Below are 20,982 nucleotides of genomic sequence, written 5' to 3' on the forward strand. Positions count from 1 at the left end.
TTTTGAAAGTAAAGCTAGATGTTGGTCCACGTGAATTCTGAAGTTAATTTAGAGTTATTTTCAAACTTTAAGACAAAAAAGCAAGGTTGAAATTTAAGTTAGAATTATGAAAATATATATTCACACAAACACACACACTAAAACCATGCTTTTAAGATCATTACATTTCTTTGTAATTTTCAGTGAAACAAAATTTTCAGGGTTGTCTCTACAAGAGAATAAAGTTTTCTGAAATACTGAAAACTCTCTCAAAGTGTGAACACCATTTTAACTCTGTTCATATTAATAGATATTAACATTGAAATACAATCACCATTGCCATTTACATGCTAATATTAACCTTTACATGGCGAACATTTAAACACTTCCCTAGTGCCTCTGAAAGGCAGTACTTGTCATAGTTTACAACTCCATTAATTTGAAATGACACCCCCCTATATTAACATTTGCAGTTAGCTTGCACAGTCTGCCAGCACTTTTCTCCACAACAGTTTAATGCAGAGTGATTATCTTGTGCAGGTATCACATTAGTTATCTTGCTATTAAAAAAAAAAAGTACAAACAATGAAACCTCCCTGTCTTCCCTGTGAAAACATTTTTCAAAGTTAGTTGCTTTGATGAATCAAAGGGGATTAACAGATCAGGAAAACTCCTGTAAATGACTACAAAGTTCTCAGAGACTCAGATTTCTGTCTAGTCAATTATTTCTGTATTGTACATATTGAATCAGCTTTGGCTTATAAAATGTACCTTACATAAACGCTGGACATGTTGCCATATGTAAATGTAATAAAATGAGCATGAAACACACTAACAGGACATGACAGTATCACTGTTATCAAGCCTTCTGGAGAACAAAGAAGTCAGCAGAATGCCGTAAAGCGTATTTAGAACAAAAATTTGACCCAGGGATCAATGGTTCTTCTCATTCTCGGCTATCACAATAGCAATCCTTTAAAAAGCAATTTAGAAATGCAGAGAGTTCACATACATCTAGACATTTACTACATCATCTGCCATGAAAGGAGAGGCAACTCTGGACAGGAGAGAGACAATCTCCTCTCTCATGCTACACCTTGCCTGGAAAGGAATTAAGCTGTTCTGAAGCTGTCCTGCTCCTGCATTGCCATGTGTTTGGGAAGGCCCAGGTAGCCAGCTCGTTAAAGAGAGCTAATCAGAAGCCTCTCAGAGGAGACTAATTAGTCAACTGGAAACATCAGCAAAAAGGTTGGCTTTATCTGAGTGCAAGCCAGCTCCCAGCATAAACCCCAGAGCATAGAGAAGGAAGACAAAAGTAAAAGTCTCCTAACATCTACATCTTGATTTAGTTTATTTTTTCATTATTTAAATAATAAAATGAGCCCTAAGAATGACCTAATCCAGTCCCTTGGTTAATATTCTCTTCAATTTCTCTCATAAATGAAATAAGAGTTTTATCTTTCGAAGATCAAGAACACGAAGCAACTCCTTCTGCAGCATGATGCTGGGTTTTTTTTATGGCCCCTTAAAAATTCTGCAATTCAACCATTATTGTCTCCTAGATCGAGGGGACATTTGGAGACAATATTGGCAATACTTCCTTTATTTGACAATTGTCTAATACAAATATTTTTTAACCAATTTCCTAAAAAAATAAATTAATACTTACAGCCACATAAAAATATTCAAGTGTACTATTATAAATAAGATTTTAAAACAGCATTTGCTTCCAATATTTCTGTCTCTACACTGCAGAAGCATTGGCCAAGCATTCATAAGAAACATAGGCTAGCCTCACTGACCTTGTTATAAGAGAAATCTGCCTGCCTGCCTGACATGCAAAAATAACTTTCTGAACACACAGCCAGCCTGCAAGAGTCCATCCAACTAATGGGTTTTAACTAGGCAAAATCAGTACATTTTTATCATCAAACTGATGACTCCAGATGCACACTTCAATCTTGAAAATGCCGTGCACATCTAAGCTGGAGCACACGTGTAGCACCCTTGATTTTTTTTCACCTCACTTAAATTATTCATGTTCTGCAGTTGTTACGGTACTGCAAATCACAGCCACGGTTTTGATAGTTGAGACCATTTGATCAGTTCTTAAGGTACGTGCCTTGGCTACACCTTGGTATACACCTAAACTTTAATGACAGCCATTCATAGTGCCTTTCCTTGTCTGATATTGAAATTCTCACTCTAAGAAGTAAAACCCATCAAATTAAAATTATACTCTTTTCAACTGAAGAGAACTTGGAGATATTTTTTTAACTGAACATACTGCTCTCCTGAAAGAGTGAAACAGTGTTTGTTATATACAGGAAAGAAAGTTTACATACATTCCTGCAACAATGTTGATCCACCATCATATCTGTAATTAACTCACTGGAATTAGGGGCAGTGAAAATGGAGGGTTTCAAAAGAAAAGATATCAATTAACCATATCTAAATGAAGATGGGAACTTTTTTGGAATAAATAGCTAGATATCAGCATAATGAAACAGAGGGACAGCTACCATTTTTCAGAAGACGAAAACTGTTGTAATAATTAAGCATGAAAATAACATTTTCTCCATTCAAATAGCATAGAGTGAACAATAACTATCTGCAAATAATTTTCCTATCTCACAGTGTTTTCATACACGTAGGTACTTTATGATACATTAAGATAAATATGTTTAATGCAACCATAAAATTTCAAAACTAATTTTATTTCCCAGTTTCTAGTTCATTCTCAACAATTAGCCTTTCTTCTAAAGGCATTAAGTAGGAAGCTTTCCAAAAGGTCATCACTCCCTCCCCACTTCATACCACACACAGTTACAACAACAGTTGGTAAAATTTTGACTGAAATTTAAATTTGCTATTTTATATGCTTTAATTTTATTCTCCATTTTATCTTGAACCTTTTATATAAGCAATGGGGGAAAATGACAATTATTGGTCAAAACATTTTTTTTTTTTACAGTTAGCATTGTGTGATAAAAAGTTAGACTCAAAGACACTTAGTAAAGTACAGCTGATTTGAATGCAACTGTTTCCTATGAGCCTGTGTGTATTCATATAAAAGTTTCATTAAACAGGCAAAATAAACCTTAAGTCATTTCTCCTTCAATCTCACTATGTGACAGTAATGTCTAAATTATACAACGATAAGTAAGAACTTAGAATTTTAATATTAATAATGTTTTCTTATGATTAACACTTATCTTAGAGTGCTTAATTGCCAAAGTATGACTGATCCCTCATGGCTAGATCTGCATTCACATCAACCCTCCTATGTTCAACAGGCCATCCTCACTTGTGTCTTTTCTCACAAGCAAATATAAAACTGTCAGCCCTTATTATCACAACAAATTTTGACTCAAATTTCAAATTTTCCATTGACTTTTCACGGTGTTTTTGATGAATTAGACTTTGTAGTCATGCCTAACAACACAGGAGAAAAGTGCTGATAAGGGGTGAATTAATTAGCAGATAGGATCATGTTAAGACAACTTTTGATACACATACTAAAGAGTATATGCCCTAGCAGTATTTATTGAAATCTATGTTCATTTAAAGCTGATTGAAGAACAGAAACTTTTTACAACAAAGTATAAGAAAACCATGTTCCCATTAAATATCTTATAAATTCACATTCTTTTCAACCAGCAGTATTTTGGATCAATGTCAAAACAAATGACATTTATTGAATGCAACCAGACCATACATAGACCCAGAACGTGTTGGAAAAAAGCATGCATCAAGCTGATGCACACAATTTCATTGACACCAGTGGGTTTATCAGCACCCAGAGCAAGTCCACAGCAGAAATTTTCTAATATGTATGATCTCAGAAAAAATATTCACTTAGATTGGCTTTACACTTTGCACATAAAATTTTTACAGGGCATAAAATTTCCTCCTCAGAGCTAGCAGCTACAGTTTTAAGTGAGCTACAGAATATAATAAAAAGCCTAAATCACAGGAAAAATTTCAAATGATTACACTGGCTATGGAATAAATATCTTGCCCATGTAATTACTGACAGGTTGAATAATTCTAGTTCATGTAGTTTTAAAGATTTTCCTCATCTTTCATATTACCCATATCACTATTAATACTTAACATCACAATAATATCCCTACTTTCTCAGGAAGGCAGAAGGAGGCCTAAATCAGTAACACAATATATGCTGTTCTAAATCGGAACATTTTTTCAGGAATGAGAGAAGCTGCCTCCTCCTCCAAAGCAGATGAAGGTGCTAGCTCCACTCTCTTAATGACCTAACTCTACTTTGCAGAAAATTGTTACGGCTATATTGCTACTAATATAAGTAGCACTTAGAATGTTGTTCCTCTAAAATTCCTTACACTCTTCACATTGAAAAATGGACCAACACTAGTCCAGTATTACAGTCCTTCAATGATTTCAGCCATTAGTTTCAAAAGAAAATGTTCTGCATGACTGATTTCAGTAGTAGGCTTTTTACTTTCAATCCTTCTACAAAGAAACTGTCAATTGTTTACAGCTCAGCTGAACTGAATGCGTCCGTCACTATACATTTACATCCTGGCACTGAGAAAAGCTGCACTGAAATCTTAACAGAATTCACAGACACTTCACAGTTATTCAAACAATGCAAAGGTACTTATTTAAATTAGTTAGGAGGCAAAAAAACCTGCTAGCTATATACATACAGATCTCTATCTGTCCATATGAATGTAAGGGATTCATTTGCTCCAAAGCTTGCAAATCTTCATTACCCTGACTCTGACCTAGAGGCTGGACACGTGTGAGGATTTGTAGTCAATCCTTATTGAACACGAAGCTAACTAAAGCAGCTTAGATGAGCTCTCTTATTCGATGGCAGAGAACTAATCTTGGATGCAGTACAATGTGTACAATCTCAAATCACTATAGTGATTTTATCACCCCACTCTTTTCATCATCTACATGTTATAATTGCAGACCGACTATAAAAAACACACTCCTACGCTGCAGTGTCCAATCAACTGAGAGTACTCAGAGACAACTCTGCTGTCTGAAGAAGACACGGCCAGATCTCTCGCTTATCCCTGGCTCCTCAAACACAGCGGTGGAAATCACCCATCTAAATCCTCCCTGATCGCCTTGCAGTGATCTCCCTTCCAGAGCTGTTCAAACATACGGTGGGCAATCAGTCAAAGCTAACCTCACGTTTACTAGAAATACTTAGATCAGTTGCGCGTACCTTGTTTCTCTGTAACTTGGACATAGGCATACGTCATCCCGTTAGACATTATTACTCCAGTGAGGCGGAAATTCTCAGCCTTATACACCAGAACAGTAATGATGCTCCAGAAAATCGGGAAGACTACTGCATGACAAATTCTTCTTGTTGGTTTCAAGAAGTATCACAAAGCATAAAAAGGAAAAAGTTCATGTAAAACATGTCCTGCAAAGACACGTATGTAAACTTCATAAGCCAAAGTTGCTCGTATGTCAAATGGTAGAAGAAAGTGAGAAAATTACTGTGTATTTTTGGCTAAGTACATTTTCAAAACCAGAGTTGTTGGGCTATATTAGTATATATGAGTATATATATATATGAGCTTATTAGCATAGCTTAGCTTCCAAAATGGCTAGAAAACTTACCAAAAAAAGTTTCATAAATTCAGAGAGCCATCTACTGAATCTAGTTCTTGAAAAAAATCTTTACCTGTGCAAAGGCTAAGCATTGTTATACCTCACTGTCCTATTCAAAGAAAAATGAAATGTATTATCCTGAAACAAGATGTCTGTAATACTATAAGGGAGAGCCTCAAATTTCAGGTATTTTCATTAGGAAACAACATATTTCATCAAGTAAGCACATATAAATATTTTTGAAGCATTTCTGAGAAGCTTTTGCATTATAATCAATACACTCGGTAACAAACTTTTAAAAACCTTTTCAACAAAACAAAGTTTAGTTTGGTGACCTCTGAAAGCTGTAGGCTTGGCTTAGTTGACTTTCACTATTTTTACTGTCCATTGGTGAGAACCAGCTGGCAGTACCAAATTTCTAGAGAAAACAATCATGCTGGCAGGCTTGAGTAATTACAGGTGGAAAATAAGTTAATCATGAGGTTTATGCTAGTTCAGAAAATATTTACATAGTATGTCTGAAAGAGAGTGAATGTACTTGTGGAAGAAGGATCGGTGTACTTACTGGTGAATAAATAAATGGAGTACTGAAGCATGGAGTGCCTACGTAACGAAAGCTGCAGCTGACAGTTTACCTGCAGGATGTGGAGAAAAGGTGAACTTTTAAGAACAGCAGATATGATAAAGTTTATTTGTTACAGCAAAAGTCAACGTTGCATGCAGTATGGCTTAGATTTAAAGTTCTGATTAGGAGAAGAGAGCTAAAGATTATTTTTAGGGGGAAAAGAACACTGTTGATTTTATTAAAATGTATGTGTGTTTATGTATGTAGGCATATATACAAATATATATTCAAACATATATATAGATACATATAATATAGCATATAAAAAACCGCTCTCTAAATATATATATGTATCACACACACAAATTCACATATATATATATTATTTTATATATATATATATATATATATATATATATATATATATATGCATATTCATACCATACTGTGTAGGTGTTCTGGCTTGTGAAATTATGCCATGTGAAGACAAGACAGCAGCTGTTAATGTTTAAACGTTCTATCATATTATTAAAATTGTAGGAATGTGAGAATAGTTGCTCAGAAATAATGAAATTGGCCTGTGTGATCCATACAAAAGTAAAATTTTGCCACCTAACAATATGAAGTCTCTAAAAGGTTTACCACAAGCTATGGTTGGGAAAATTAAAACCATTCTTGCACAGGAATAGCTGTCGTTGCCTTAAACTCTCTCTCCCACGCATTTCCTACGCATCTTAAAAATCTTACTCATTGTCTCCCTGTGTTGGTCTCCACAATCTGTAAAACTCTCCCTTGTTTCGGATTTTAAAGTCTTAGATGACTCAAAGAGATATGCAATACAGAAACTTGCCAAAAGGATTCAGTTTTTAACATGTGTAGGTGAAAAAAATATATATATGAGGAAATAGAAGAGAAAATGGGTGCATCAGGCTAGAAAAGAAGAGCTAGAACTGATAAAAGTCTTCCAGTTTGTGAAAGGTAGTTAGCAGTCAGCTTTTCAGCACAAAAACTGGGACAACACAAAGAAGTCAGCTTAACAGGGAATTAGCTAGGAAGGCTTCAAATCTGTTCAGTGGAGAATTTCATGAACAAGTTAATCATACACATATCAGGAATGGTCTGCTATATTTGTTTCTATCTCAGGACAGAGAATGAATTTGGGGAAAATATTAATTTTTTTGATCTAAAAAATTTCCCAGCCCTAGATACGTATGAACCTAGGCTCATTCTTTTGTATTTTCAAAATACAGGGAAGTCAGAGGTTGGGGATGCTTGATGATCATCTAAAACTTACTTATCAACCAAGAAAATCCTTCTAGTTAAAGGTTAGATTGTAAAAAAAAAAAAAAAAAAAAAAAAAAAAAAGTAAAATTTTGTCCAAAACGTTCAGTTATTTCTTCATTACATATATAAAAAATATATGCATATATGTATTTCACAAAAAGTCAGTTCTGATAAGCAGTTTTATTTATTACTTTTTATGTCTACTACTAGCCTAATTTCAATTACATCCCAAGTACTAATATAACAGCAAACTATATAACTAATATAACAGTAAATACATTATTGATGAGTTTAAGTAAAACCAATTTAAGTACTCTAATTTATCCTAAGAACAGTGCACCAATTGCCCTACCAACATGGCAAATTGTTAGTAATTTACTTGTGGACTCCTCATTAGGCATTTCTGAATTTATGAAAATATGGGATAGAAGCAAGATGGAGTAAAATATCTGCAAAGCCTACTTAGAACTCACGAATCAAGACCAAAATAATGCTTTTTACATTGCAACTTCCATGTCCTCTTACTGCTTTTAAGTTCTGGTTCCTAAGAACATATAAATTAACTCTGCATTTCCTGTTTAAACACATGTAGGAATTGCTGCATAAACCTCATGAAAATTACAAATGGTAAAACAGACGTTACTGGTGTAATATAAAAATGTACATGTATTTTCAAATTGCATATTGCTGTATTTTGTATCTTATCTGTATATAGAACACAGCTTCATTTCATCTTAAAAGCAGTACAGAGTTGTCTTCCTCATATATTTGGGGACACAGACAAGATGGCTTTACATGCCTGTAGGGTCATTACATCTTCCTGTTCTCTCAACAGCAGGTGCTCAGAACGCGAGGACCTCACGTTTCAGAATTTGTTTCTTTTTCAAAAAAACAGATTTTGAGTTCCTCTAATTGCAAAATGAATCAAGATATATATTCCTAAAGGTTTTAAAACCAAAGGCTTATAAATGAAAGGTACCTAATATGAAGCTACATGAAAAATGATTTATCATCATTTGGGTATGATAATAGCTCTAATTGCACTATGCATGCCTTAATTGAATTAAGCAAAATCACTCTAGCCATTTGTGTTCTGAAAACCTAAACAAATGGATTAGCATGTTAAATTTGCACCTCAAAAGATAAAGGAAGAGTTTTTATTTTGTTTTATTTAGTCCAATGAGGGAATTAAAGCAATATTTGGAAACCAGAATTATAATAGGATCTCAGAAAGCTAACTCAGCACAGATTTCCAAAGGAATACATTCTTGTTCGTGTGAGATATAAAACAAACACATTCCCTTTAGCTATGCAGGAAGAACACAGGCAATGCACTCTGTATCAGCTCCAAATCTATCAAAATTACTTCTATGCCTTCTATGTCTATGATAAAGATTGTCAGCTTTTTGACTATACTCTCACTTTAAACATCTGTGTTAAAATCAGAGTCCAGCTGAAAAAAAATGCCACCAATTTGTTTGTGCCCTACTGAAATCCTGTCAAAAAACCCCTCTAATAGCTAGACTTTTTGATATACAATTTATATAAACAATAATTGCTCAAACTTTGGGATGAACGTAAAAGCCTGGGTGAAATCAGACCAAGCAGTCGGGTGTAATTGCACTCCGCGGCTGGGCGCTCAGCCGGAAGGTGCGTGGACTAGTACTTCTGGGAGGAATCCCACACCGTTCAGCCTCCACGGCATTGTGAAGAGCTAGCTTACATTAAGGGCGGGGAGGGGAGTTTTAGGCATACTTCTTTACCTCAAGTAAACATGCAGTCATAACTTCTGCATTTTATTGGACAGAGTTAACGCTGATTATCAAATTACAGCTCCTCTGGCTGTTGGCTGGAGGGAAGCAGAGACTGCTTTTGACTAAAGTAATTGACGCAAATCTAAAAACATTGGTTTGCCCTGAGACCACACACAAGAGAAATGATGTTTGTTTGCTTTTCTGCCCAGATTTAAGGGTAGTGTGAATGATTTGTCCTTAAATGAGTAAGCAAAAGGAGGTCTGGATGGAATAGCACTGTAATTTCCACGAAAACCTTGCTGTGGACGCACAGGTACACTCTATTAGCGATACTGAATGTGATGGGGACAAACATTGGATGCATGCAGTGAAAGTATAAATGCACATTACTAGTCTTTAATGTTAAAGGAGAGAAAAAGTACAAAAAAGAAACAATTTCTGGTTTCACGACATTATATTTTTAACCTTTTGAAAACAGAGTTGCTTTACAGCATCTACAGTGGACTCCCTCAAGCCATGCTCAAGACCTCTTCAGTAAGTCACAAAGTATGCTTTCCATTTAGAAAAATGTATGGTAGCAGTTCGGTATAATTTCTATTTTAAGACCAAACCATGTTCATTGCATATTTGCACATCATACAGCTCATTCGGTGTTTAAAAGCCATATTGTAAGGAGGAAAAATAGCTAATTTATTCAATCCTTTTAGAATTAGATTTCATATTGAAAACTTCTGAGAAGCACTAAACACTCCAGCTCCCATGGGCTTCACAGATGCCTGAAACATAGGACTGAAGACATCTTTATAACCTAATATGCACAGATTAACATTCTCATAGTCAAACTTTTTCACTCAGATAAACCAAGAGGCTCTGCATGAGCTGAGGCTCATACAAGGAAAACCTTCAGCATTAGTGTTTATGCAGCAAGGAAAATAAACATATGTTTACCTTGAACAGATGAATAAATCTACTCAATTCAATAGGCACTAATGAAATGAATGGAACTAACATCGATTTCAGGGCAGCCGGGATTTCACCCAATGTATTTACTCCAAAAAAAAAAAAAAAAAAAAAAAAAAAAGTATAAACACATTAATTGACTGCAAGATTAGAGCTTTAGAAAAACAGAGTATAAATTCTACTGACAATTCTTTTTAAAACAGTACTTTGGATTGAAGTCTACTGTTTACTATTACCAGGCTTATTTTTATGAAAATCAGACTATGTTTTATTCAAGAAAAACATAGGTGCTTTCTGTTTATCCACAGCACATGACCAGCCATGAATACTGCTCAGGGCATGGAACTTTATACTAGTTCAACATTCAGTATAATTTGTGTTTCTGTTTAAATTATTTTTAAAAGCTATTTTGCAACCTGATTTATTAAACTGCTTCATATATATCAAGAAATATGTAACTCAGATAATTATTTAAAATTTAGATCAAATTTGTACTTAGGAAAAGAACCAAAGATTCAGAATTATCACTTCTAAAACTAGTGAAAAATATCAAGTACAGCATGAATAGCAGTGGCAGAATTCTTCCTAACCTGAGACTTCATTTAGCACCGCTATAGTAAGTTTTGAGAGATGGCAAGCAGATCTTTCATCCAGAACTGTAACAATAAAAGTAAGAAATATAGTAATCATTGACACACAAACCAGTGTCATCGTACTTAACTACTTAAGTTGAAAATGGAAAGTACCTATGTAAGAATGGATTCAAGTTATCTCAAAGTATAGGGAAAGTCTTCAATGAACAATTTTGGATGAAGTATGTTATAAGTTCTAATGAGAGGTATATATATACATGTATAATATTTAGCAATTAATAATAAAATTGATATAATTGATGGGAGAAGAACTCAGAAAATTATACTTTGTCATTTTCAGCCATGGTGCATACATGACCAACAGCAGTCAAAATCCTTTTTGTAAACTTCCATATGATATCAGGGACCAGAGAAAAACTACTCCAAGACATCTCTGTGCAAAAGCCTGGTTTACTTTTGTTCATTTAATTCATACTTTTGACACTGGGATGTTCCAATAAATACACAGGGAGAATTATAGGAATTTATACCAGTTTTAACATGTTAAAGCCTTTCACCTTCAGAAAAAGAACTGACATTTTATCATTTCAGCTAGACAATTGTTAACCAGCACAGCCTAAAGCGACTAAGAAAATATTTTCTTACAGTTCTGACGATTTGTGAGGGTTTTTGTTCCTCAAAAGAAAGCAGTGAAACTTCCACGTTGTTATTATTATTTTTAGTAGAAAAGTAGAGACACTTTGTAGGAAAAAACATAAAAAATCACCATGTTTTGTTGCTTGCAACAGGCATGAGGGTACTATGATATAAAGGTGAATACTTGCATTAATGTCAATGAGTGTTAATACATTATTAAGTAAGCATACCCCACAGGATCTAATCAAAAACACAAACCAAAAAAGCCCTACCTTATAAACCATTTGGACATTCTTTTATAACGAATTACTGGATTGATTTATACAATACATTAAAGAAGGAACTGCAGTAAGCATGGTCATTGCCTGTAAAAATCCAGAGTCTGCTTTGTTACTTTGATTATCCTGGTTGGTTTTCGATACTAAACCATATTCCAGGTGTCTGAGAGTTGTGATGGATAACAAAGTGAACATGCGCCAGCAAAATCCGCATGCTGCAAAGCGCAAGTGCACTGCACTGCAACTGGAAAGCCAGGGGAAGCCTTCATGCTGCTTTCTGAAAGCCCCATTAGGCACTGTATCCATGTAGGCAGATCCCATTTGGTCCATATCTATAAAAATGCTAGAGTGGACTTCAAGACGTTTTCTTAAATAAATTCTTGTAAGAAAAATATTGCAGAGATTAGAATTAGTTACTCTAAGTCATCTTTAAAGTCTGCAGAGTGCAGTGTAAATTAGACATTTTTAGCCTCCTTCTGCTTTTTGAATAATAGAAAATATAATTTGTCTTGGTATATTTAACATTAAACAGTTCTCCTAGCAATCAGGATTAGTGAGAATTCAGAAGACTGCAAAACACCTATTATAATAACTCACGAGCATATTATGCAATCAGGATACATGTGTGAAAATTCAGGTATTTCTAGTAATATTTCCAGATATTTCTAGTAGGGTAGTTCATGCTTTCTGGAATCATGTAAATCAATCATTCTCGATTTTATGAAAGAAATTTACCTGCACACAGTCCCAGACCGGAACTGGGTCCAGACTCCTGCTTCCAAAAGGGCATCCAGATTATTAAATATTATACAAATATTAAGATATTTGTACTAAAGATTCAAAGCCCTGTGTTCTGCTGTATGCTAACTTAGTTTAACAGCCTTATGAACAGATAAGATATAGAGCACGAGGAAGGGAGTATTCCTGTTCCATCACACAAATGGGAGAGTTTATTACCGAAAATACCAGTGCCGTTGCAACTAATCACCTATCGCTGGCAGATAGGAACAGCTATGAGTTTGACAGAGATGCAACTGTTACCGCAATTGAAGTATTGATATTCTTGTAAGGAAAAAGAAAAGAGCCAGGGCAGGGAACAGCTACAGAATATTAATCAGGAGTTCTGATTGAGTCCATCTTACGCTTACACTCTCCTTGCCCAGCAAAAACTTAGAGCAAGAATAAGATGAACATGAGTGAAAACTGAGCTAAATGTTTCTGTGAGAATATGGAAAGAAAACATACAGATTAATACAGTGATTTTACTTATCAAATAGTTTAAGCATAATTACAGCTACATTAAGACTGTCACAGTGAGGCATCAACAGTACTACTACTCAGTGCCATCATAATGCCTACGTAAAAGTGACTCATCAGAGCCCCTAAATTTGAGTGAAACATTTATTGTCACTTAAAATGGTTTAGGAAGTGAAAGTCAGTTTATGCAGCCTGATAGACTAGCCTCCTATGCCATCCAGACAGCTTCTTCTTAGCAGACAGAACCAAAGCAACAAGGACGAGGTTTTTTTGAAAACCAGGTAGCAAGATGATATCAACTAAAGAGGCAAGAGTAAGAAAGAAAAAAAGTCAACAAATGTCATGTAAGATGCTGAACATCAAAGCTAGTATTTACTCAAATGGAGTCAAATGAAAGGTTTAGGAGAACTTGAGGCCCTTAACTTCATACATGGTCACTTGATGAATGGACAGACTCTGCTTGAAATATGTCTGATAGAGAATTATGCAATTATTACTCCTAAGGTTGTAAGTAAACTTATCAACCATTGAAAAAGCATGTAACATTCCAGGAGTTATCCAGAATCCCCAAATTAGTACTTCAGCAGCAACAACAGAAAAACTACCTCTTTTTATGTGATGCAAACCAGCTCTATAAACTTCCAGTGACGTAAAATGGTAATATACCGACCTCCAAATCACTGGGCTGTGACTTTGCCAGTGGCTGATCTCCAGCTAAGCAACAGCTGAGGCAGAGCCCCAGCACCACATCCCTCTCTCTCTGCACCTCACTCCACTCAGGGCAAACAGTGCTGTATCTGGTTGTGCGTAACCGAGACTCTGAGTAGTTCTGTCTTGTTTATTCTCCTATGGGTTGATACTGAGACAAAAAAAGTGAGACTAGTGAGATATTCTTATAGCTCAAAACAATTCTAAATGGCTTTCTAAGAAAACAGATATACTTTAACAATCATGTGCTGACTCTATTATATGTATACTTTTTTTATTGTTAGATAATGCGTATCTTTAAAACATTCTATGAAATACAGGAAATTCATCTCCCCACATCTAGAGTAGGTAGGATCAGCTAATATATCTAGAAAGCAGATTCCATCTTAAATTCATACCATTTACTGTCAGAAAATATAAGATATTGTTTCAATTTCGATACAGCCTAATGGTAAAATAAGATAGAATACTGTATTAAGGTTTTGTAAATTGCATTTTGAAAGCACAAAAAACATTATGAGAAAACCTATGAAAAGCAATGAGCTTTGGACAAATACATACATCCTTTACTGGCTCACCAGCATAATGTTTAAAACTATCCTAAATTAAGACTAGTGTGATTCATAGATGCATGCATAGTAAATAGAGATGGAAATTGTATAATACCCTGCTTTCACACGTACAACATTGTTCATCCACCACATGTGCTATATTCATGGGCAGAGAGGGGTCAGAACGACCTCGGGGCAGGCGATGCACGTACCCCCGGGATGCTGGCGACTGGCTCCTCATGCCCAATCCATAACGCTCCTCGAGGACCTCATCCTGCGGGTGGCTTTGGGAGGCAGAAAGCCCACACAGCTGGGCAGACCTGTGAACACGAGGGCTGGGCCCAAGGACTTGGGCCTGCCCCACAATCTCTAAAGACAGGCTGGGCTCTCTGCCCCTCCCTGGGGGCAGCACCTTGGACACTAGGCACCAAACCATGTCTCATAGACCCTGTCTCCCCAGTCCAAAGTGGCGTTTGCTGGCAGGCTCCATTCAGTTATTCAGGTTGTATGCACATGTCCCCCACACAGATACATGCTACAGAGCATGGCTGGATTTTTGGACAGGAGTGGCAGAGTGTAGTCCAAAGGCTGGCCAAGCTCTACTTGCAGCACTGCTCGTAGGGCTTCAGATTCAATATCTCTAATCTAGCTGTTCCCAACTTCATAAGAAAATTGTCCCAATCCATGTAAGTTCAAATATCTTTTTTGAATGAGTTTTCATGATTGCCTTGAAAAACTCTATCATAGTCTAATAGGTTACAACATGCAATATTACACCTTTGAATTGTATGGATAATACCAACAAAATCAACCGATGGCCATCAATGGGGCCATTATGCAGGTATTGTTGCTTTGTAGCATGATGCTGCTTTATCAGTGCCCCATACCTCCTCAAACAGCACTTGGAGGTCTGGTCCAAACGCTAAAGAACCCAACGGGTGCTCCCACGTGAGCGTCCTGGATCAGCGCAGGACTGCGCTTCTGAAGTGGTTCTCCTGATCATCCTCGGTAACTTTTGATTTACATTGGGGAGTGACCTGGAGCATATGAGCTGCATTCCTTCTGCATGAAACTAACCCAAAACTTAGGCGCTTCAGCCATGAATGGCTGGTCAGTCCAAGAGGCCAGGCTAGAACTACTCAGAAGGGAAACCCGCTGAAATGAGCACTCGACACATGCTTCTCAGCACCGACCCTTGCGCTCTACAGGTATCTTCTGCCATGCAGCACTGGTTGATAATGTAGACAGAGTCAATAAAAAGCCTGTTGACTGCAGTGAACTGTACATCAGGCCCCTCCTGTAGTGCTTTCAAAAAATCTTACATGGAAGCATTTTCTTTAAAATTTTTTTACACTACTTTTCATTTTTGAGAAAGAAATCACCATGCAACCAAATATCAGACACACAGGCATTTAAATCAACATCCCTCTAAAGTTTTCCAGAATGCACATTGTAAGCTTTATAATCAAACCCACCCATTTCTGTCCTCACTATAATCTATATAAAACACTTGTACCTAATAAGAAAGATAAATAATAAATCTCTCCTGTTTGCCTACTCAATCACATCTTGATATTTAAAATGAAATGAAATTTAAAATTTTCTGAAATTTTTTCTATATAAATTTGTTAGTCATTCCACATCAATGAAAACATTGTACCAATAAAAATGAAAGTTTTTTCAAGATTTTACTTTCAAAAAATGGTGTAATCTATAAACTGTTTAAAATATAATACAGCCAAATGTTTCACTAAACAACATAAAAATGGGCATTTTTGTTTCTTAAATGAAACTCTTCTTAAATGAAGATTGATTAAATTTCAGAGTAATTGCATTTCAATAGCAATGCCCATTTTTCAATCAGTTTGTGAAAATATATTTTTATAGCATTATCATATACTAGAGATTACTTTTTTCCACGAAACCTAAAACTTTGGGTCTAAAATTATAGTCCTCAATGATGTTACTTAACATACTCAGTAGTTTGCAAAGGTCAACAAGCTACTATCTCTTCAGGTGCTTACTGAAATTACTCCTTAGGATAGGGGGACGTTTCTATACTACCAAGAAATACAAGAGAAGAAAAATCACTGCGAAATTATGCTAACTTACGATACATCTGGAATATGTACAAAGCTACTGACCATGAAGTTGCTTAATTCAGAAACAGTAAGATAAATTGTACTGAAATTAAATACCTGATAGAAGTAGCTGATACATGAGAAAAAAATTGGCCATGGTAAAGATTTACAATGAAAGGGTAAATGTTAAAGTATTTTGCTAAGGGTTCAGTCCCTGTCATAGGTTCACCTCATCCCATACAGTAAAAATTATTAAAGTAAGATGTAAAGATAGATCTTACATACTCTCTTCAGCTTGGATGGGAACAAAGCATGAAATATAAACTATACTTGTGCATGAAAATTAAAAATAGAACAAGTATTCTTTGTTTGGGATAATAAGATAGCTTCAGATACAGTGAAGTTTTTTAATCTTAAACTTGTTAGATTTTAGTTCCAGTTAAAATATGGATAATACAGTAGTGTAATCTACATAGCAGCTGCTTCAAGGAAAGCATCCTTACAGGCAAAGTCCCAGGGTTAGATTTTGCTAGCCTATTCTAAAAATAAAGTCACCTGTCATGTGGGCCGTGCTTCAGCTAGGAGTTATCTGTGTTCTTCTATCTCCAGCTTAAACTAACATGGCAGTTCTGAATACAAGTCTTTTCTTGAGCAGAAAATACGATAGATGTTAAATGAGAATAAGCCCAGCAAAATTGTTTATGTTGCATTAGGGTTGCTGTACAATGACAGCTAAACGTATTTCATGTGGCTGCTCCTACCTATTTCTGTTGTAAAATATAGTAAAGACCGTTTTTTTTGTTATGTAACAAGAACCCAAAATAAAGCATTCACATCCTTGCTTGTATTGTAAAAGCACAAAGACTTTCTGAAGACATGAACAGCACAGAGATGTCAATGAGTTTTCAAGGCTCAGATTCTGCCTCCATAAAATGGCATGGTAGGTGGAAAGAAGGAAAGGCAGACTCAATAGAGACTACGTAAGGATCCGAACAAAAATCTAGTCTTGAGATCTCGTGCTCTGCATTTTGCACTCAACCACCCCTAGAAAAGGAAGTAACAGGTGATGTAAAATGCAGACATTTTGACTGAAAGAAAGGAAAGGCGTAAAAGAGAAAAATAAACTTTTTTTGGAATGACAATAATAGATAGAAGTAATATATAAAAACAAGCAAAGAAACAAAATCTTTTGGAAAGTACACATAACTTCACTTTTCAGGACAAAAAACACTGTTTGACAGTAAGGGCCAAGGAAAAATTTTTCTGGTTAAGTATTAAACCTTCCCTGTGCTTTTACATCATCTCTGAAAACCAGCTACAGCCCAAAGGAGCTTTTTCGGAACTACACAAAATATCTGATTCTTACTAGGGAAAGGTGTTTGACTTGTTAAAGAAGGCATTTCCAATTTTAACTCTAAAAGGATTTTCTTTTTCCATAATCACTCATACAAACAGAAACAAACAAAAGGCTTCCAGTGAAAAATCAAGTTCATCTGCACTGTAGTCATCTTCATTTAGCTGAGCCTCACTTAAAGAGCAGTGCAAATTCTGTTGTTTTGTTATGGATGAGGGAAAACCCAGCATTATCTCTTCTAAGTCCACATGCATGAATATGACTCACTGACAAACAGACTTCTTTATACAAATATTTCTCAGTGTCTGTAAGATTTATTCAGCTCTTTACCTTAGCTGAAAGAATGTAACCAGACAGCTTCCTAATTGAGCATATTTCAGAGAAATTATAAATTCAAAAAACATTTTCAAAACTGAAATAAAATAAAAAAAGAGAGACCAAGGACAACTGAACCCACAAGAAAGCAGACTATCTCAAACCTTGCATTAAAAAAACCAAGTCAATTGCCACAGGCAGCCTGTACTGGAACAATTTACTCCTTTGTGGCTGATAATTCAAGCTAACATCGACTTTAGCAGCATTACAAGGGCTATCTATAAGTAAGGATGAGTTATGCATTCATTGTACATCAGACACTACACCCAAACTTATCTTTTCAGAAAAGAAGCAACTTTGTGATGTTCAACTGCCAGCCTATCTGGAACACACATAATTTGTATAATCCTAATTAAATTTGTGAGTGAAAGAATAAAAATTCAATACAGAAATGCTAAGAATATCAGTTTCCTGCAAATTTATAAAGTAGTTTAGTCTAGTTTCCTTTTACATGTATCTGAGTTTATACAGATGTGAAGAAATTGCACAGTATGAGAGTAAAGAAGTCAGAGTTGCACCTATTTCTTTCTTTTCTTTGATTTCAGCTGTCAGCTTGTCTTTTGAAAAGAAATAGAAACCACTAACTTTATCTGTGCAAAAGAAGATAGCACTTCAGACCATAAAGGACTTTTGTAAATTTGTAAGCTATAAGTCTCCTTTGAAATTATACAGACAAAAAAGAAAAAAAAAAAAAGAAGAAGAAACATAGCTTTTAGTTATCTACAGCATTTTCTTTTGTGTTTGAAGGCAACAAGGCAAAATAAAAAAGGTCACAAAACTCATTTCAGAATCTGGAATCAAAGCCGTAAACTGTAAGAGCCGTAGTCAGAGAAGATGGCAGACACAGTGACCTAGGTACTCTCTGACGACAAAGGGATGATAATCAAAAGGATTCTTCTCTGTGTTACCTTTGAAACTAAGTGTGAAATGGAGTATTTTTACATGGAAAGACTCCAGTCAAGGATACGATATAGATTACCCCAGAAGGTCTGAAGATGCTTTTGAAAATTAGAACGGCTTGAATGTCAGCATTTCTAGTTAAGGTATTATCTGTTGTGATGAGGGAACAGAATGAGGAAACAGAAGCTTGCTTTAACAACCAGCTGTCTAGAATATAATTTAAAGAATTAACGTGACAATAAATAGCAAAGGCTTGTTAAGAAATGTTTCATAGAAGGCCTAAGGATTGCAGATAAATCACTAACATTTCACCTCCACTAACACAAATCAAATCTAACCTCAGCTGGAAATCAAAAAAAGAATTGAAGGACTTGTCCTTATTAGGTTGAAAAACCGTATCAGAGAAGTATCACATATAATTCAGCAGAATTTGGCAGGATTAAGACTCCATTAAGAGAAAGCAAGGAGAATGAAATGCTACAGATAGAGGATAGATTCTTTTTTTTTTTTTTTTTTTTTTTTTTAGGAAAAAAAAGTTTTACCTTCAACCATTTACCTTTTCATTTTCCCTTCTCATTTATTCTGGGCTATTATCTATGACACAATAGGTGACTCTCTCAGACAGTGAAAGCCAAATTCACCTACTAACTTGATTGATATTTATATCCAGAGTGATCTTCATACTTACAAACTATCTGGAACGCTTCCATCACTATATGCTGATATTTTTACGTAAGCTAGCTGATGGATTTTTCATTACCTTTCTGAAATAATGCGTATATTTGCCAATATGTAACGATTTTTCATTGTATGTTTACTAAAAAAAGAAAAGACCCAAGTACAAAATCAAAATCATGTAAACAGGCAGGACAGAACATGAGTACATGACTTCACGGTTCTTCAGATCTTACCTGTTAATCATCATCAGGTAATGAACTGACAGCTGCCTGGTACAATTGGTTAAGGGGGGTTATATATTCAGATTACAAAGCACAGACTAGTACTGAATCATCCCAAGCAATGCAAAACATCCCTCGGCCTCCTCCTTTGCCCTCTAGTTACCTGCCACTAGTTAACTGTGTCTCTTGCATTAAAACAAACAAACAAACAAATTATGTGCTGGAAGAAAACTGAGAAAAAGGCATGAGATTCATCTTACCAACATCTGCTCTGTAAACATCTACATCTAAAAATGTAACATTTACATACTAGCCTACTAAGCTTCCTCTATTCTCAATGGACAGAACTAGAAGCAGGTATGGAGTGGTTCATCTGAACCATTTTAGACAGAGATGAGATAAATGAGAGGAAGGAGGCACATGAAAATCCTAGTCTTCCTATGTTCAACATACTTCAGTTACTTCTCCTATTCCCTTTTTCTTCTTCCTCCCCCTTCTCCAGAATTTAATGCAGTATATCACTAAACTCCTATGAAGATAAATTTTTATACACACCTTGACACAACACATACTAGAAAGACAGATACAGAAAATAATCTTCTACTAAGTAAAGCATTAAGGTCCAAAGGAAGATGACAGTTTTCTTGAAATGCAGGGCTCTGCTGACTCACATCCAAATTCCCTTCTCTCAGAAACATGGAAATAAATCGTAATTTCACATTTCATTAAAACATGAAATAACATTTATATAAGGCTGCTTCTAAATCCTGTCTTCTAAAGTCTGAAAACTTGCACAAGTCTAACTGAAAAAGTTATGTCCGAGTCTCCTGAAGCAGGGGTTGCTTATGCCTATTAGTGTGCAGCAGTCACTATGACCCCTGACCAGAAAGCTGCACGACTGGTTATTACGGTGTGCCTACAGTCCGATCCCTAAAGCGCTTAAATGGTCCTATTTCTTCTGAGTGGCGTTTTCTTTGCATGTTTCCAGGAGGAAAACTGATGGTTTAGCACGTGGGCTCTGATTTCCTAGCAGAGTCTGAACTCTTGGATCTTAAAGCTCACATTACTCAACACATTTATTCTGAAAAAAATATAGAAATTTTGCTGTCCACTGTCTCTTCATACTAGCTTTACATTAATTGAATTTAACTGACCTAACATTATGCCAGATTTAAATTCATGCTATATATGT

General features: G+C 35.5%; 1 protein-coding gene across 3 annotated transcripts in view; it reads right to left on the reverse strand.

Moving 5' to 3' along the window:
• Nucleotides 1–20,982, reverse strand: part of NRG3 (neuregulin 3) — a 456,623-nt gene that overhangs the window by 392,382 nt on the left and 43,259 nt on the right. The window contains exon 1 of one of the 3 annotated variants that reach the window (XM_064513777.1): nucleotides 6,161–6,213. The exons of the other annotated variants lie outside the window; for them this stretch is intronic. Within the exon in view, the coding sequence (XP_064369847.1) occupies nucleotides 6,161–6,191 (31 nt within the window). The 5' untranslated portion in view covers nucleotides 6,192–6,213. Of the gene's footprint in view, nucleotides 1–6,160; nucleotides 6,214–20,982 lie in introns of those variants that run through there. 3 annotated transcript variants of the gene reach the window in all.

This window comes from Dromaius novaehollandiae, chromosome 6 (genome assembly GCF_036370855.1).
Source record: "Dromaius novaehollandiae isolate bDroNov1 chromosome 6, bDroNov1.hap1, whole genome shotgun sequence".
Lineage (NCBI taxonomy): Eukaryota > Metazoa > Chordata > Aves > Casuariiformes > Dromaiidae > Dromaius > Dromaius novaehollandiae.